This window comes from Balaenoptera physalus (genome assembly GCF_965194825.1).
Source record: "Balaenoptera physalus genome assembly, chromosome: 4".
NCBI classification, from domain to species: Eukaryota; Metazoa; Chordata; class Mammalia; order Artiodactyla; family Balaenopteridae; genus Balaenoptera; species Balaenoptera physalus.
Window position 1 is genome coordinate 144,706,096 of NC_138891.1, and position 17,427 is coordinate 144,723,522.

Consider the following 17,427-nt stretch of genomic DNA (forward strand, 5'->3'; position numbering starts at 1 on the left):
GGAGCAAGGAAGCACTCTGATGGGCCCTCGACTACAACTTTGGTTTCTGTGGAAAGGCGTTGTTGGAAAGATGAGGGTTTGGGCAAAGATGGGGGTGTGCCTGGTAAGGAGATCTGAAGACCGTGCCATCTGACGGGCTAGTTCTTGAGGAAGAGGGACAAAGGGACCAGTGCCGGTCCTATGGGCATCTGGGGGTGGGCCCTGAGGCAGGTGCAGGGGACGTGAGCAGGGTGAGGCTGGGCCAGGGTCCCCGGCAGACCCCGGGCCTCCTGGGCAGCAGGACGTGGGAAGGGGCCTGTGCACGCCCAGAATTACGGGATCTGGGAGCAAGGCCTGCATACTTCTAAGGGCCGTGTTCCTCTGCTCGGGGGCCCTGACACACACCGCAGGCTGCGGGCTTAAACAGCAGACATCGATTCTCCCTGTCCTGGAGGCTGGAAGGCCGAGGCCAGGGTGTCGGAGGCTGTGAAGGAAGAAGCTGCGTGTAGAGACCGCCTCCACCCTGTGTCCTCACGCGGTCATCCCTCTGCACGTCTGTGTCCTAATCTCTTCTTATAAGGCTGCCCGTCAGATTGGATTAGGGCCCACCCTAGTGCCCCCGTTTAACTTGATTTCCTTTGTTGAGACCATATTTCCGAACACAGCCACACGCTGGGGTGCTGGCGTTAGGACCCCAACATACCCTTGTGAGGGGACACAGTTCACTCGTAACAAGAGGTGCCAAGGTCGGGGCTGCCAGTGGCGGCGGCAGAGCCCAGCAGCGGGCCGGGCCCTTGGCGGGGTAGTGGGGAGCCGGTCCAGGCGCTCCGGGCTCCCAGGTCTCCCCTTCACCACCCTGAGCCCCGAGCAGCGTGGCCACGGGAACTAGCTCGGAGCTAGCAGCCAAAGCCCTGGAGGGACAGTGTCAGATCCACGAGGGTCCTGCTTCTGCGGCCGGGGAGCGGGCAGTGCTGGAACTGGAGGGAGGGTCTGGTCTGGCTCCTGGCCCTTCCTGCCCCACCGGGGCTCTGGCAGCTCCAGAGAGGCCCCGGTCGGTGTCTCTCAGGGGACGCGTGTCGTGTTGCAGCTCCGGGAGCCTTACTCACCTGCCCTGGAACTGCGGGCAGCGCGGCTCTGCCGAGTGCCTGGCCCGTCCCCCTCCCCCGGCCGGCCTCTGTTCTGTGCCCCTTGTCCCCAGGTGGCAGCGCCACCCTCTGTCTCCCCTTTGGGGAGGGTGAGTGCACCTCGTCCCCTGCCCCGAGAAGGTGGGGTCCCGGCAGCTTGTACGGGGCCCCAATACCCTTAGGACCGGGCTGTGCAGGTGCCAGGCCTCTGGAATGACCTAAACTCTTACCTAATGACGGGACTTGGGCTCAGGTTTCCTTGCCAGCTCAGGAACAGCATCTGAGTATTAATGAAAAGGGGCTGATGTCTTATATTTTAAAACAAAACTTTGTGGAATAATAGCGGTTATCTTGGGGGTGTCGGGGGATGGATGGATACCAATTATGCCTCATAATTTCTACCTTAGGTGCATTCTTTTATTCTAGGACGTATCACGTGTCTTCTAAAAGCTTACACCAGCGTCAGTGGAAGAGCTGCGTGTTGCTGCAGTTTGGAAGCATCTCATTTGTGTCGTGAGGTTAAGTGCATCACACGGGCAGGGGTGGTCCCTACAGCACCCATTACAGGGGAGTGGTTACGGACCAGGACAAGCTCTGCCCACTTAGCGCTCAGGATGTGAGAGTTAGGCGTGAGGAGGCCTTGACGGAAACTGGGGTCAGAGGTGATTGGGGGTGGATATCAACTCAAACGTCTCCCATCAGACTTGGGGGGTGAGCCCAGCAGGCTGAACTTTTGCCTTCAGACACCTAGGGGCGCTGCCTTCACCAAGCTGTGGCAGGAAGGGGACAAGGGGCAGTGCCCCTGGTGGGACGCCTCCAGCGTCACCCTGAGCATGAACTAGTCTCAAGGAAGCAGAGCCAGACTGGGGGGTATCTATAGGACAGCTGTCCCGGGCTCTTCCAGTGGGGGTGGGAGCGTGAGTGTGTTAGGTCAGAGGAGAACAGGGGCGTGCGATCGAATGCCACACTGGCCCTCGACCGGGGCCTGGACGGAAAGGAGTGACACAGGCCATTTTGGGGATCACAGATGGGATATTCAGTAATATGCTCACGTCAGTGTTAAATTTCTCAGATGTGATCATGGCTTTGTGGTCAACCAAATGCCCAGATTCTAAGGTGACATAGGCGGAACTGCTTAGGAGTGAATTTTCATCCAATATTCCAGAAGAAGTTTTTAAACTTAAATTTAGCCTATGCACAAGAAATGTAAAAATTAAATTTAAATATTCATACATATTTTTGTTACATAATGTTAGGTTAAGATGATTGGTAAAAGACTCTCAGTCATAATAAATTGTATTACAGTGAGATCCTGTAGAGGACGTACAATGGAAATACCAATTCAAAGAGAAAAGGGAATGAATTTCCTGACTTTTAAAGAAAAGCTTGCTTTCATGTATTTTGAAAATGGATGGTGACGTGGCTATCACATCAGTATGGCATTTAGAGCCCATTTTCTACATTTAAAAGTATAAAGTCCCTGACTTACGATGATTCAGATTATGATTTTTTGACTTTACGATACACGTTCAGTGAAAACCATCCTTCGAATTGTGAATTTTAACCTTCTCCCAGGCTGGCAACACGCAGTCAGATCCTCCCGCTGATGCTGGGCAGTGGTGGCCGCAGCCCTGCCAGCCCCACCAGCCCCGCCATCACGAGGCTGAACAACCGGTACACTGACGACCATGCTGGACCCACAGAGCCATTCTGTTTTTCACTTTCAGCACAGTATTCCATCAGTTACAGGAGATATTCACTTTACTATAAAATAGGCTTTGTGGCAGATGATTTTGCCCAACTGTAGGATACTGTGAGTGTTCCGAGCACGTTTAAGGTGGGCAAGGCTCAGCTTTGATGTTTGGGAAGTTAGGTGTATTAAATGTATTTCAACTTAACAAGATATTTTCAACTTACGATGGGTTTATTGGGATGTAACCCCACTGTAAGTTAAGGAAGATCTGTATGTTTAAAAGTAAAAGTTCACAGTATGACAGAATTTATGCCCCTTGCATATTTAAACTTGGGTTTAAAAATGTAGAGGTCAACTTAGAATTGTCTGATGAGATATGTATATATATATATATATATATATATATATATATATATTTTTTTTTTTTTTTTTTTTTTTTTTAATGTTTTCAAGGACTACACACAAGCCAGTACTCTTGGGGGCTGCCGAGTCGATGCTTTCCTGCTTGACAGTCTGCAGGCCTTGGGGGAGAGCCGGGGAGGGTGTGGGCTGAGTGGGGAGCAGGGTGTCTTCTGCGGGGGTTGGGGGGGGCTGCCGTCATTGAAGGTCCTCCAAGTTAGCACGTGTGACTGACGTGTTATCAAGACTGTCAGGCCCAGCTGCGTCAGAGGCGGTAGGCCGAGAGACAGCCATGTCCAAGCAGATGGTGGGCACTGGTGCTCCTGTGGCGGGGGCAGGTGGGAGGGGCCTGGACTGCAGCTGCTGACGTGCCTTAGGACGGGGTCTGGCCCACAGGGAGCGAGGACACCAGACCCACATCTGCGCACTGGGAACAGACTGACAACCAGGGAGGACAGCCTACTGCAGCCAGGAGCCCCGGCCAGGCTCACCTCCAAGCGGGGCTGGGGGGCCATTCCAGATGGGGTGCAGCTCTCTGGGGCCTCTGGGGATGGACTTCCTCGACCAGAGATTCAGGAGATGGACCAGGGACTGGCGCTTGTTAAATAGATCCCCAAGTGAAGGCCTGTGTCCGCACAGAGGCTCGCTGGGGAAAGTGCGGGGCCAGAGGCTGCACACCTGCTGCCATCGGCAGGTGAACAGGTGAGCGGACAGACTGGAGACCGCCCTGCCATCAGAGGCTGGACTGCAGCCAGGCAGGGCCCATGGGCAGATCCCATGCGGTCCTCTGTATGTGAATCTCTAGCAAAGGAAGATTGATCCAGTGTCAGAAAGCCCAGAGGGGCTGCCAGGGGCTGGGGGGGCGTGGACTGGGGGGGTGATGGAGCTGCTCTGTCTTGATCGGGCAGCAGTCTGACAGGTGCCCTCACACTGCGCATGTGTGAGTGATATCTCTGTGAAGCTGATTCTCCAGCAGGTCTGGCACGGACCTGGGGAACCTGCTTTTAACAGCATCACAGCTGATGGGCCGGTCTTTGAGCCGGCTTTCGGGGACCCTGGTTATTGTGGCCCACACGGGTATTGTGTCTGACCCAGGATGGCGGGGTGGGGAACAGGCTGGTCTCCTGGGGCCGGGGGTGCAGGGAGCCTGCCGGGTGGCAGGTGCGGGCCCAGATGCCGGGCGGCAGCGTCAGGTCTGGTCAAAGCCGTTACCTCTGGTCCCAGAAGGCAGCTGGCCTCAGGCCTGGCCTGGCTGATGTGGGAGCCTGTGCGTTACAGAGGGGTCCCCGCCCACGGGGGCACGGACGCGGGTCTCCCTGCTGGGACTGGAGTCCGGCCCTCCTGCTTTGCGCTGCGTGGCCCTGAACAAGTCACAAAGCCTCTGTGCTTCCTTGCTCGCCCGTCACATAGGGGCAGTGACGGCGTCCCGCAGGGTTCGTGCGAGTTTAGGAGGCGGTGGCAGGAAGTGTGTGCAGCGCCGCACGTGTGTCCTCTCGGGGCCTCTCGGGGTCAGAGCTTTGGACACGAAGGCCGGGGGCTGGGGCTCTTGGGCGCTGCGGGCATCAGAAGGCCTGTCCGGGCCTGGGGGGCTGGCTCCCCTGGGGGCTCCCACACCCGGCGCCAGGCCTCGTCTCCTTCCCTGTCCTCCTGGGCATCCTCCCCACGTGGCTGCTGGCTTATCCGCCCCCCCACCCCTCACGCAGCCACTCGGGGCCAAGGGCGGACGGAGGGCGTCCTCTGGAGTCACGTGGCCTCATGTCTGGCACAGCAGCCAGGCCCTTGTGCCCCGGTGTGCCCATCGTGGCCACCCTGGAGGCCTCTGGAGCCCACTCCACCTGCATCGCAGAGAGCGCGGGGCTCGTCTCTGGAGGACCCAGCCGCAGTCAAGGCAGGCGGCCACCAGGCTGCGATGCGGCCGGTTCTGAGGGTGCCGGTGGCCACCAGGCTGCGGCGCGGCGGGCTCTGGGAGCGCCGGGGCTCCGCCACAGCCGTGTGCTTGCTTCTCTCCACACGAGATCAGGGCAGCTCGCGGAACAAGTACAGCCATGAAATGCGAGCCTCCGGCTTCATCTCTGAAACCAGGAAACCAGTGTTGAAGGGAAGCGGGAGACGCTGGCTGAGTCCTGGGGGGTCACCGCTTCTGCGTTAGAGACCAAAACAAAAGCCTTTCAGCTAAAAAAGGGTACAGCAGCTTGGGAGTTAAAAGACAGTAGTTGAAATGTTTTTATAGAGATTGAGAGTGCAGTTTTGATCTTTTAAGTAAGATGCTAAAAAAAGAAAAGAAAAATTACCCATCATGCCTTTACTTAGAGATACTCACTATTAATATTTGTGTGCATTTCTTCTAGTCTTTTCTTTCTTCCTTTCTTTTATGCATGTGTGTATATGTTGTGTGGTGTGTATGTAGTGTGTGTGTGTGGTGTGTGTGCATGTTGTGGGTGACGCCTGTGTGCACGATGTGTCAGCTCCCCCGTCCGCCCCGTACGTACGTCGCTCTCGGGAGGCAAGGGCCTGAGGACGCCGTGGGGGGTAGCTGCAGATCTGGGCTCTGGCGTGAGCACCGTGGACCCCTCCTCCGCCCGCAGCCCCTCACCCCTGGGGTCCCTGGCGCCCCACCTGACCGCCGGCCCCGTCTTTGCAGGACGGCCGTTCTCAGTGAAGGGCCCTGCACTCGCTACTGAGCTGTGGCCATGGGCCTGCTTGCCTTCCTGAAGACCCAGTTCGTCGTGCACCTCCTCATCGGCTTCGTCTTCGTGGTGAGCGGGCTGATCATCAACTCCATCCAGCTCTGCACACTAGTCCTCTGGCCCGTGAACAAGCAGCTGTACCGCCGGCTGAACTGCCGCCTCGCATACTCGCTCTGGAGCCGTGAGTACCACCCGCATGTGCACGGCGGGGATCGGGGGGCCACGGACAGTCAGGACAGCGAGCTTTCTGCTGGATGATCCCAGACAAACCAGTGCAGGGCCCCTGGGGGTGAACGCCTGTGGTGGTGAGATAAGACGCAATGGGCTGGCTCTCGCTCCCCGGCAGGAACTGGGGGCTGCTCCTGGCCAGTAGATGTAGGGGGGGCAGGGTTTGGCCCGAGCTCTTCACTGGGCTGAACCACGTGACGTCCCAACCCCTGAGCCTCTGGACCCACAGAGGTGGCAGTTCCACATGGTCTCACACGGTACTCTGGATATTTGAAAACGAGCAATGATAAAGTCAGTTCACCATGACCAGGCCCTAACAGCTGCCGCCGGTACGTGGCCAGTCTTGGGTCACCAGACCCCCAGTCACCCTAGCACCAGAGTACAGTGAAGCTACCCTCGGGGGGCCTGTCATCACGTGTAAACGTTGCGGTATCTCTCTGCGAAAGGCAAGGACTCTCACCCGTCTCTTAATTAAATGTACGTGTTTAGGCATGTACAGGTGTTACCGCTACGCCCTTGTGCTGTGTGTGCATTTGTACGAATAGACTCAGTCTTCACCCATCAGCTGGACAGAGACTTAGAAGCTGCTGACGGGGGGCGGGGGGTGGCCGCTCGCCCTGTGGGTTGGGGTCACGGGGCACATCTTGGACGGCAGTTTGCCGGTAGCAATGGACAACTTAAACGGTTCCATTTTTTGACCTAAATATTCCACCAAATAAGAATGTAACCTAGAAAGATATCTGCAACAGTACATATGTGTGCAGATATTCTCATGTTACCACTTTTATATTAGCACAAGACTAATATAAAAATGAGCAGCCTAGGGGCTTCCCTGGTGGCGCAGTGGTTGAGAATCTGCCTGCTAATGCAGGGGACACGGGTTCGAGCCCTGGTCTGGGAAGATCCCACATGCCGCAGAGCAACTGGGCCCGTGAGCCACAACTACTGAGCCTGCGCGTCTGGAGCCTGTGCTCCGTAACAAGAGAGGCCGCGATAGTGAGAGGCCCGCGCATCGCGATGAAGAGTGGCCCCCGCTCGCCGCAACTAGAGAAAGCCCTCGCACAGAAACGAAGACCCAACAGAGCCAAAAAAATAATAATAATAATTAATTAATTAAAAAAAAAATGAGCAGCCTAAATGCCCATTAATGGAAGCTTACTGTGGTGTGTCCCACACGGCCACTAAGAACAACAGGGAGAACCTCTCTTTCCTGATAGAGAACCAAGTTCAAGGTACATTTTTAAGTGAAAACGGAAGCTATAAAACAAAGCACAGAGGGTGCTTTGCCTTTATTTACTTTTAAAAGACACGTGTGTGACGTGTCTGCACTTGTGTGTGGCCACCCCTGCTTAGAGAAAGCTGAAGGGTGAACAGAAAACGTAACTACCCCGGGAGTGAAGGAAGGCGGGGACTCTTATGTTTATTTCATACTGTGTGCTGTTTACACTTCTTAGCATAAGAGCACGTTTCTTTTACAATGAAGAGAAAACAATAGACATGTTACTTCCTGTGGGAAGTGGTGACTCTGCGTGCCTGTCCCTGTGGCCCCTCCCAGTGCGGGAGCAGGAGGAGGGCAGCTAAGCAGGCCGTGGGAGTGTCCACGCCCAGGTGTATGTGCCCCACACAAGGGGCGGCAGCCCCGCCCGTGCTTCCAGCCATAAATAGTTTAAACTGCAATAAATAGCATAAACTGCCATAGTTTCAGTTCCCAGGTGGTTTTTTCCTAAATAAAAGGCCACCTTTGTGTGTGTGTGAGAAGGAGAATTAGAAATCCTATCATACAGGACATACAGGTGAGTTATTTACGAGTATCACCGTGGGAGATGAGTACACACCTAAAGGGCAAATGCCAACTAGATGAAAATCATAGACTCCACCTCCGGCAGTACTCTGAAGTTAAAACACTACAAAACAGCCAAATTCTGGATAAAGCCAGCTTTTTAATGCATTGCTGTGTTCATAGTAAGTAAAGGCAATCCCTCCGCCTCGCCCCCGCCCCTTCACAGAGGAGGGCACTAAGCAATCCCTCCGCCTCGCCCCCGCCCCTTCACAGAGGAGGGCACTAAGCAATCCCTCCGCCTCGCCCCCGCCCCTTCACAGAGGAGGGCACTAAGGTGGGGTGTCAGCACTGCTTGCCAGGGGCCCTCGCCTTGGCAGCTGCAGGAGAGGGCTGAGTCTAAACCAGGATCCTGAGGATTCGCTGAAGCGAGCAGGTTGGCAGTGCCCATGAGGTCAGCAGAGGCAAATGGAAGTGTGCTCTCGGGAGCGTCTCTGATTCAGGCCTGAAGAATCACACCGATTGAGACAAATCATATATGAGCTCAGAGTCAAAGAACAACAAACATGCAACAACAGATTTAGACAAAAGACTACCCAAAGTCACCAGATTGGAGAAAAAAAACCCAGTAGAACTTCTATGAATAAAAATCGTAATTATAATATTTTTTAAAAGTAAAAGCTTAGTGAATGAACGTTACATCAGATTAGATACAGCTAATGAGAGAGTGAGTGAACTGGACATTACGATGAAGAAATCATCCCGATTGCAGTAGAATGACAAGATGAAAAATATAAAATAGGAGTTAAAAGATGTAAGGGGAGAGTGAAAGTCTATGAAACAGATCTTGGACTCCTGTCCCTGAGGAAAGAATAAGCAGAAGCACCATTGGAGGAAATGATGGCTGAGAATTTTCCCGAACCGATGAAAAACAAGATTCTGTAGCTCTAGGAAGCAAATGTATACGAAGCAGGGTATGTAAACAGAAATTCACACTTAGACCCATCACAGAGAAATCACAAACCACCAGAGACAAAAAAGAAGATCTTAAAAATGCCCAGAAAAGAAAGCTAGAACACCTACAAAGATTGACAGACTCCCAGCTGACTCGGCAGAACGTATGTAATCAGAGCCAGGGGCAGTGGGCTGTCTCCAGCCTCGTCCTAGAACTCTACATCCAGCAAAGTGACCTTTCAGGAATGAGAATGAGATAAAACAGCCTGAGGGGAACAAAAAGTGAGCATATCGTCACCTGAAATTTTTTTAAAGAATATTCTTTAGTAAGAACAAAAGCCATCAAAAAAGTAGGGTCTGAGTTACCATAAAGACTGGTAGACTGAGAAATTGATAAGTAGGTAAATCTAAACAGTCATATAAAATAATAACAATGCCCAACCCGCGTGGCTGCGAGCAGACAGGACCAGCGGCAGGCAGTCTCTCAATCAGGAGTGGGGACCAAAGTTAGGACTCCATCATTCTTGTATTTGTCAGGAAGACATCAGAGATCTTTCCTTAAGACTTTGTTAACTAAGTATAGGGTAGAAAACAGAAATCAAACATAACTTCTAAACTATTTGAAAAAGATGGATTAAAAAAGCAAAGAAATTCATTTTTTAAGGCAAGAAAGTATAAAAATAAGAAAACTTGAGATTTATGTAAAATCCCCCAATATTTGGAAGGAACACAGGTGCCCACTGAACCCACATGCTGTGAGAGTTTCCCCCAGGACCCGGTGAATTTGGGGAGCTTCTCCACTTGTTTATGTCTTAAATACACGAGCAGGAGTCCTTCCCGGATTTGAGCTGGTGAAATCTTTCCCCGATTCCATGGGCATGTGGGGTGAGCGAGAGTCACACGAATGTGTAGACCAGCGGTCCCCAACCTTTTTGGCACCAGAGGCCGGTTTCGTGGACGACAGTTTTTCTGCGGACGGAGGGCGGTAATGCAAGCGATGGGGTTCGCTAGCGGGCCAGCCGCTCACCTCCTGCTGGGTAGCCTGGTTCCTAACAGGCCGAGGACCGGTACCGGTTTGCGGCCCGGGGGTTGGGGACCCCTGGTGTAGACGACCCTGAACCACTGCTTTATTTTCAACTCTGCGAGCATCCCTGTGTTCAATCTGTGATGCCAGGTGTCTTTTGCTGTCCCCCCGAGCCCAGAGTGACTCTGTCGTCCTCAGGCCCGAGGAGTCTTCGCGCTGTGTTAAGGGCACAGATGTGGAACCAGACAGCCTGGCTGGGGCCCTGGCTCCCTGCTGACCTCAGCCAAGGTTCTAACCCTTCTCGTCTGTGAAACAGAGACGGTACCTCTCAGCTGGACCATCAAGATTAAATTAACGCATAGAGTGTGCGTACAACACTGCTCAGTAAACGATTACTATTAGTAGGCAAGTTTGAATTTTTCAAAAAATCATTCGTTGAAATGTGCAGAGCATGGCTTGCTCATGTGTGTAAGGGCCAGCATATGTTAGAATGAAGGAAATCACAAAAAAAGTCCTCATTCAAAATGTTCTCCAAATTGACCGTGAGAAGATTCACGGCGTCAGCCCTGGCCGCGTATGTAGCGATCTACGATCTATGATCTACGAGAGAAAAAGCGACTGGATGTGACTGGAAATGGGCTGAGCAGCCCACTGGGCCGTGCTGGCAGCTGGTGGAACAGAGCTGCCTTGACACGCCGCTTTCCTGCAGGCAACCCTCTGCTGGACCCACTCTCCGGGCGGGGAGGGGGGTAAAACGCCTGCAGGGGCTGCTTGTGTTGTCTTCAGTTCATTCCTGCTCACCCGCCCCATCTGGGCCAGACCTCTCGCACTGGACCAGAAATGCCCAGGTCCCAGGTGCTGCCAGGAGAGGGTGTGCGGCCAGGGGAAGGCACCCCGCCCGCACCCTATGCGCACTTTCTCCCCTGCATCTGGGCTGCTGGCCGGAGCTCCTGCCCATAGAAGCCTGCCGTGTGGCAAGGAGGCCGTGTACCCGTGCCGGCCGCCCAGGGATGAGCGCACAGTCCCACGCAGTGGTCCTCGTGTTCCTGGACGGTGCCATGGGGTCGCAGCTCCGACGTCCTTTCCACCTGTGCGTGGCCAGCGGACGTGGTCCGTCCCCCGCAGGTGGCAGCTCTGAGCCGGCGCTGTGGTGTCCAGCAGCGTGATTTGCAGGTCATCCTGGGAGGCGGTCGTGGAAACAAGGGCCCTTTAGATGCGGCGTTGGCGCCCACGTGAGTGAGGCACGTGTTGTCAGGCCTACGTGAAGAAATGACTTTGAAAGTAGCTTTTTTAGCAAATTCCGTGTCTGGGGGGGTCTGAGACTCGCACCCCTCCTTGCTTCGTCCAGGGCTTCCTCCATCACCCACGGGGCGGCCGGGAGGGAGAGCCGGGTCCCCTGGGGTCCTGGGCACCCCCGCGGGCTCTGCATCCTCCCCAGAGGGCGGCTGAGGTCCCTGCTCCTCGGACGAGGGGCCCGCGGGTCGGAGCAGCCCATCCAGGCCGCCACCCTCCCTGCCGGGTGAGTTTTACATCAGCGGGTTGAGGCTGTATTGATTCCTCTCAGACTCGTGGTGAGAAAGCATCGCAGGATTTCCCCATCAAAGAGACGGCCACACCTCAGTGTTAACTGCGGCATCGTTCACAGTAGCCAAGATGTGGAAACAACGTCTGTGTCCATCAGCAGACAGACGGACGAGCAAAATGTGGTCTATACGTGCAAGAGAATATTATTCAGCCTCTAGGAAGGAAATCCTGCCGTACGTGACAACATGGGTGAACTTGGAGAACAAGATGTGGCGGAGCCAGTCACAGAAGGACAAACTGCACTTGTCCCTCTTATATGAGGGGCCTAACGTAATCGAGCTCAAGGAAGCAGAGGAGAGAACGGGGGCTGCTGGGGGCTGGGGGAGGGGAAGGGGCGAGCGCTGTCCGTGGGTGTGCAGCCTCAGTTACGCACAGTGAGTAAGTCCTAGAGCCCCGCAGTTACCAGTACTGTACTGTCCGCTCAGAATCTGTGAGGAGGGTAGGCCTCAAGTTAAATGTCCTCACTACAGGCTTCCCTGGTGGTGCAGTGGTTAGGAATCCGCCTGCCAACGCAGGGGACACGGGTTCGAGCCCTGGTCCGGGAAGATCCCACATGCCTCGGAGCAACTAAGCCCGTGCGCCACAACTACTGAGCCTGCGCTCTAGAGCCCGCGAGCCACAACTACTGAGCCGTGGAGCCACAACTACTGAAGCCCGCGCGCCTAGAGCCCATGCTCCGCAGCAAGAGAAGTGACTGCAATGAGAAGCCCGTGCACCGCAACGAAGAGTAGCCCCTGCTCGCCTCAACTAGAGAAAGCCCGTGTGCAGCAACAAAGACCCAATGCAGCCAAAAATAAATAAATAAAATAAATGTCCTCACTACAATAATGAATAAACCCTTCCTTGTTCCCAAGCAAATTGCTTCAGAAGCAGCGGTCTCGGCCACAGGCTCCTACTTGACCAGCTGACACATGGAGGTTTGCCCAGGCCTCCGTCATCGAGAAAGGAGCAGGCCATCGCCGAGCTGCACGCAGGTCTGTCTCAGCCCTGGTCCCTGCCGCCTGGGTGGGATGGTTGGCAAGCCCCCAGCAGCTGCCTGTGCTTCCAGATGGACAGGTCAGCCTAACCTTGGGCCTCTTTATTTCTTTTTTCTTTTTCTTTTAATGTTTATTTATTGGGCTGTGCCGGCTCTTAGTTGTGGCATGTGGGATCTAGTTCCCTGACCAGGGATCGAAGCCGGGCCCCCTGCATTGGGAGCGCAGAGTCTTAACCGCTGGAGCACCAGCAAAGTCCCTGTTTCCTTCTGCTTTGTAATTCTTAAACAGCTATCAGGGGGTGAAATTCACCCATTTAAAGCATGCAGTCCGGCGGTTTTAGTGTATTCACAGAGTCACGTGCCCATCAGCACAGTCTAATCGTAGAACATTTTCACCCCATAAAGGAGCGGTCACCCCCCCCCCATTCTGCCCCCTCCCCAGCCCCTGGCAGTCACTATTCTACCTCCTGTCTCGGTGGCTTTGCCTCTTCTGCACGTTTCATGCAAATGGAACCATGCAGTGTGGTCGTTGTGTCTGACTCCTTTCACTCAGAGCTCGTCCACACCGTAGCGCGTGTGAGGCCCACACTCCCGCGTCACTGAAAGATGTCACCCTATGTGGATATGCACTGTGTCTGTTCATGCATCAGTTGATGCACATTTGGGTTGCTTCCCCTTTGTGGCTTTGTGAATAACGCTGCCATGAACATCCGTGTTCAAGTTTTTGCACAGACATCTGTCCTCATTTCTCTTGGGCATCTACCTAGTGGTGGAATTGCTGGGTCCTCTGGTTACTCTGTCTGGAACATAGTTTTCCAATGCGGCTGCACCTTTTACGTCCCCACCGGCAGCGTCAGGGGTCCTAGGCACCCTGTCCTCACCAGCACTTGCTATTTATTGACTGTCTGTTAGATGACAGCGTCCTGGTGAGTGTGACGAGGTTGCCTCGCCGTGGCTTTGGCCTGCACTTTCCCGATGACTGGTGATAACGAGCATCGACGCGTGTGCTTGCTGGCCGTCTGTAAATCGTCTTTGGAGAACGTCTGTTCAGGGCCTCTTGTCTTTCCATTCCTTGGGTCTTTCTTCGTGCCTTGAATGCTGGCTGGAAGTGGCCAGGCTAACAGGTTTATCCCGGGGGGGGAGTTTGCCTCTGTTGACCGGGCCTGCGTCCCCTCAGGGCCCTCTCTGGTCCCTTGATGAAGCTTATGGCGAGCATGTCCTGGAGCTGACCTCTTTATGACCCCTCCTCTTACTGCCCCGAGGGTAAGAGGGACCGCGGTTTCTGGTTTGAGAGCGTTCAGGTCTTACCTGAGTCGGCCTTCCGTCCAGTCCCCGCCTTGCGTAGAAAAGGAAGTTGAGACGCCAGCACGTGGGGTGGAGCCGTGTGTCCCCCCACTTCCACCTGGGCTGGTGGGAACACTAGGTGGAAGGGGAAACCAGGCCCCGCGCCGAGTCCCATCCAGTCCCCCACAGCCCTGTGAGGAAGCCACTACCGTCTCCTGTCAGCAGGGAAACCGAGGCCCAGGCAGTCAGGCTCAGAGCCCACCGTCTAAGCGCTGGGCTGTCCTGCCCCATCAGCCTTCCCTGGCCTCCCTCCCCAAGGGCCGGTCTCCAGAAAACCGATGGCTTGGTGTCCAGCAAACAAAGGACAGGCTGTCTGGTGGGCGTCCTGAGCCTGGGAGCCATGCTTCCTGGTCTGAGGCCACCGTCCTCGGGCGCCTGGCCGTGGTGGGTGTGATGCTGGCTGGCTGTGGGCCTGCAGCCTCCCCTTCCTGCTCTCCTGGGGATGGAACGTGTGCTATCCCGTCGGTCCACAGCACCTGTGAGACCTGCAGTTGGACATGACGATAAAGGTATCCACCTAAACTCTTGTAAAGAGTAATGTGGGTAAGAGTAACAGTGCTTAACATACATAAACTGAGGACCCCTTTGTAGCCCGATGAGGACCCTAGTCTATTTGTCTCTTTCTGTGTTTTTAAGCTTCCTCTGAAACTTTCCACAGAGCCCTGCCCTGGGCTCAGTGTGTTGGGCTGAGATGGGAACTCCACCACTTTTTATCTGTGCTTTGGGAATAATAATAGCACTAACTCAAGTCGCCTGAGGAGTAGATGACACAACGTATGTGATTTACATAGCAGAGCACGTCGGTATTCGATAACTTGTAGTTGTTGATAATAATAGGAATATAATGATGATGGTGTATTCTCTTAATAAGCGAATGCTTTGCTCACAATGCCATCCTATGGGATATTTGATTTTTAAGAAAAGCGAAGATCTGATTTTTAAGAAAAAATATTTTAAATTAAGTCCTTTAGATATGTTGGTCAGAAAAAAATCCACCTAAAACGGGTTCCCTCCTCCATCTCTTCTGCTTTCATCTGACTTCTCCCCTGACTTTTGCTTAGAGAAGCGTAATCAGAATTTTAGAAAACTGAATTTTACACATCAACATAAACCATCAAAACTCATTTCTAGCCGAAAATCCCAGTCGGGCTGGTACCGTACAAGCCCTGCCCACGTCAGGGAGCAGGGAGGGAGGGCCCGGCCCGGAGGGCGGCGGTCTGCACCTCGCCGACGTCGCTGCCTGTGCGTCCGCAGAGCTGGTGATGCTTCTGGAGTGGTGGTCTTGCACGGAGTGCACCCTGTTCGCCGACCGGGCCACGGTGGGCCACTTCGGGAAGGAGCACGTGGTCATCGTCCTCAACCACAACTTCGAAATCGACTTCCTCTGTGGGTGGACCATGTGTGAGCGCTTTGGCGTGCTGGGGGTGAGCGACGTGGGGCCCCTGGGAGGGAGTGGGGCGTGAGACGTGGGGGTCGCAGGAGGGCGGGGTAAGTGACGTGGGGTCCCAGGGGGGTGTTGGCATGGCTCCCTGGGGTCTGGCCTTCCCTCTGGTTTAGCCCCCTGGTCCCTCCAAACTAGGAGGAGTCCGAGCATGGCTGACCGCAGGGCACCTGGGACTGCAGGCTGTCCCCAGCTGCCCCAGGGCTTGCTCATGAGACCACGTGTTACTGCGTTTCCTCTCAAATCCTTCCTCCCCCGGTTGGCTCAGCTGCCTCAGATGAGACAGGATGAGGGATCCCCTGCGGTGGAAGCACAGTGCGTGGTGGCCCTGGCATCTTCCTCGGGGAGCCCCGGGCCTGGCGGCCAGCGCAACCTCTACGTCCTTGGCTCCCCGCCTGCCCGCCTGCCCGCCTGCCCGCGGTTTCCCCATCCGGCGGCGCCTGCACTCTGGGTCCATGCTTATCCAGGGCGTCACACTCAGAGGCAGGGTCTCCCGAGGACAGCCAGGCCTGGGGGCGGCCTGCGGGGACATGCCCTCGGGGACCTTGTGGTCCTGATGCGCCGGCTGCTCTGCCCTCCCCCCAGAGTTCCAAAGTCCTGGCTAAAAGGGAGCTGCTTTACGTGCCCCTCATCGGCTGGACGTGGTACTTCCTGGAGATCGTGTTCTGCAAACGGAAATGGGAGGAAGACCGGGATGCCGTCATCAAAGGGCTGAGGCGCCTGGCCGGCTACCCCGAATATGTGTGGGTGAGTGAGGGGTGAAGCCACACGGACTGTGTTGTCTTGAGTCCCAGGGGCGCAGCCCGAGTTCTCAGTGGCGAGCCAGCAAGAGCCTCTGAGCACCAGGGAAGCTGTCTGAGGAGGGCCGGGGCCCCGCCCCTCTGAGCCTGCAGGCTTGGGAACCCCTCTTGGACCACCTGCTTCCACCTGCCCCAGCTGGGACCCGCCACGCCAGGGGCACCGCCACCCCGCACACCCGGCCCCACTCAGAGGACAGCCTGCTCGGCTGAGCCGGGGCTCCCTGGAGACGTTAGCGGGCCGGCTGCCCAGCGCCCAGGCTGTTCTGCCGAGTCAGGGCTCAGGACAAGCCCTCGTGAGCTATAGTTCTGTGGGTCGACGTGGACTTCAGTTGCTAGAAGGTTTGCGCTGCACTTAAAACAGCCACCCTTCAAGGGCAGGGCAGGGCCCTGGGGTGGGGCTCTGGTGGTCCTTTCTGAGCCCCTGGATGGAGTTTGATGGACAGCCATCTGAAATGATCGGTATCGATCAGTTTGCATATCAGTTCCGGTCTCTGACGGCAGTTCTTTGAGAACTGGCTACTTACTTATTTGGTGTTTGTAACTCATCAAGGCAAAGGGATAGAAGACTTTGTTTTCCACTCGCCATCGGAAGGCTGCTGCCTAGGGACACCTTGTCTCACTCTCTCCAGGAAGTGTCTTTCCATTCCCTGAGAATAGGTGCAGGGCTGTCGCTGTCTGTGAAGGAGTTGTGTGCGGAGTGTGATTGCGGCATCTCTGGTCATGCCCCGCACTGGTCGCTGGGGGGCGTCATTTCCACAAGACTTTGCCGCCAGGCGGGGGGCACGTGCAGGGGCGATGAGGAGCCTGTGGGACTCCAGTCCCGGTCGCCAGCACCGCACTGACCTCCGTCCCCTGTCTGTGTCTTAGTTTCTCCTGTACTGCGAGGGCACGCGCTTCACGGAGAAGAAGCACCGGGTCAGCATGGAGGTGGCCGCCTCCAAGGGGCTGCCCGTCCTCAAGTACCACCTGCTGCCTCGGACCAAGGGCTTCACCACCGCGGTCCAGTGCCTCCGTGGGACAGGTAAGAGCCACCCGCTGGGACTGTCTCCAGCCCGGGCTCCGAGCAAAGCAAGACGTGAAATCAGTGATTTGCCAAAAATCAGATCAGTGAGTTCCGTGTAAAATACAGGATGCCAGTGGCATTAAAGGGAGAACTGGGTACTCGGATTTTCATGTTGTAAGATTCTCGTATCATTTTTTGAGGTGATAAAATACTAGTTAATGGAAAACAACGAAAATGATAATAAAAAAGGTATATAACTGAAAACCTTATAAAGGAAAAAATATATATCCAATTAATCCAAAAGGAAGGCAAGATGAAAGGGACAAAGAACAGGATGGATAGGAAACGGTGGCTTTAAACACAAACGTGCCAGTAAGTACAGTAGATGTGAATCAACTAAATGCCCCAGCAATC

The 17,427-nt window shown here is 54.9% G+C and overlaps 1 protein-coding gene across 5 annotated transcripts in view; it reads left to right on the plus strand.

Annotated features, from left to right (window-relative positions):
* AGPAT3 (1-acylglycerol-3-phosphate O-acyltransferase 3) overlaps positions 1–17,427 on the plus strand; it is a 98,870-nt gene that overhangs the window by 60,099 nt on the left and 21,344 nt on the right. For all 5 annotated transcript variants that reach the window (XM_082459892.1, XM_082459888.1, XM_082459889.1 and 2 more), the window contains 4 exons: positions 5,837–6,063; positions 15,024–15,193; positions 15,796–15,957; positions 16,878–17,031. In XM_082459892.1, the coding sequence (XP_082316018.1) occupies positions 5,886–6,063; positions 15,024–15,193; positions 15,796–15,957; positions 16,878–17,031 (664 nt within the window). In that variant the 5' untranslated portion in view covers positions 5,837–5,885. The remainder of the gene's footprint in view (positions 1–5,836; positions 6,064–15,023; positions 15,194–15,795; positions 15,958–16,877; positions 17,032–17,427) is intronic.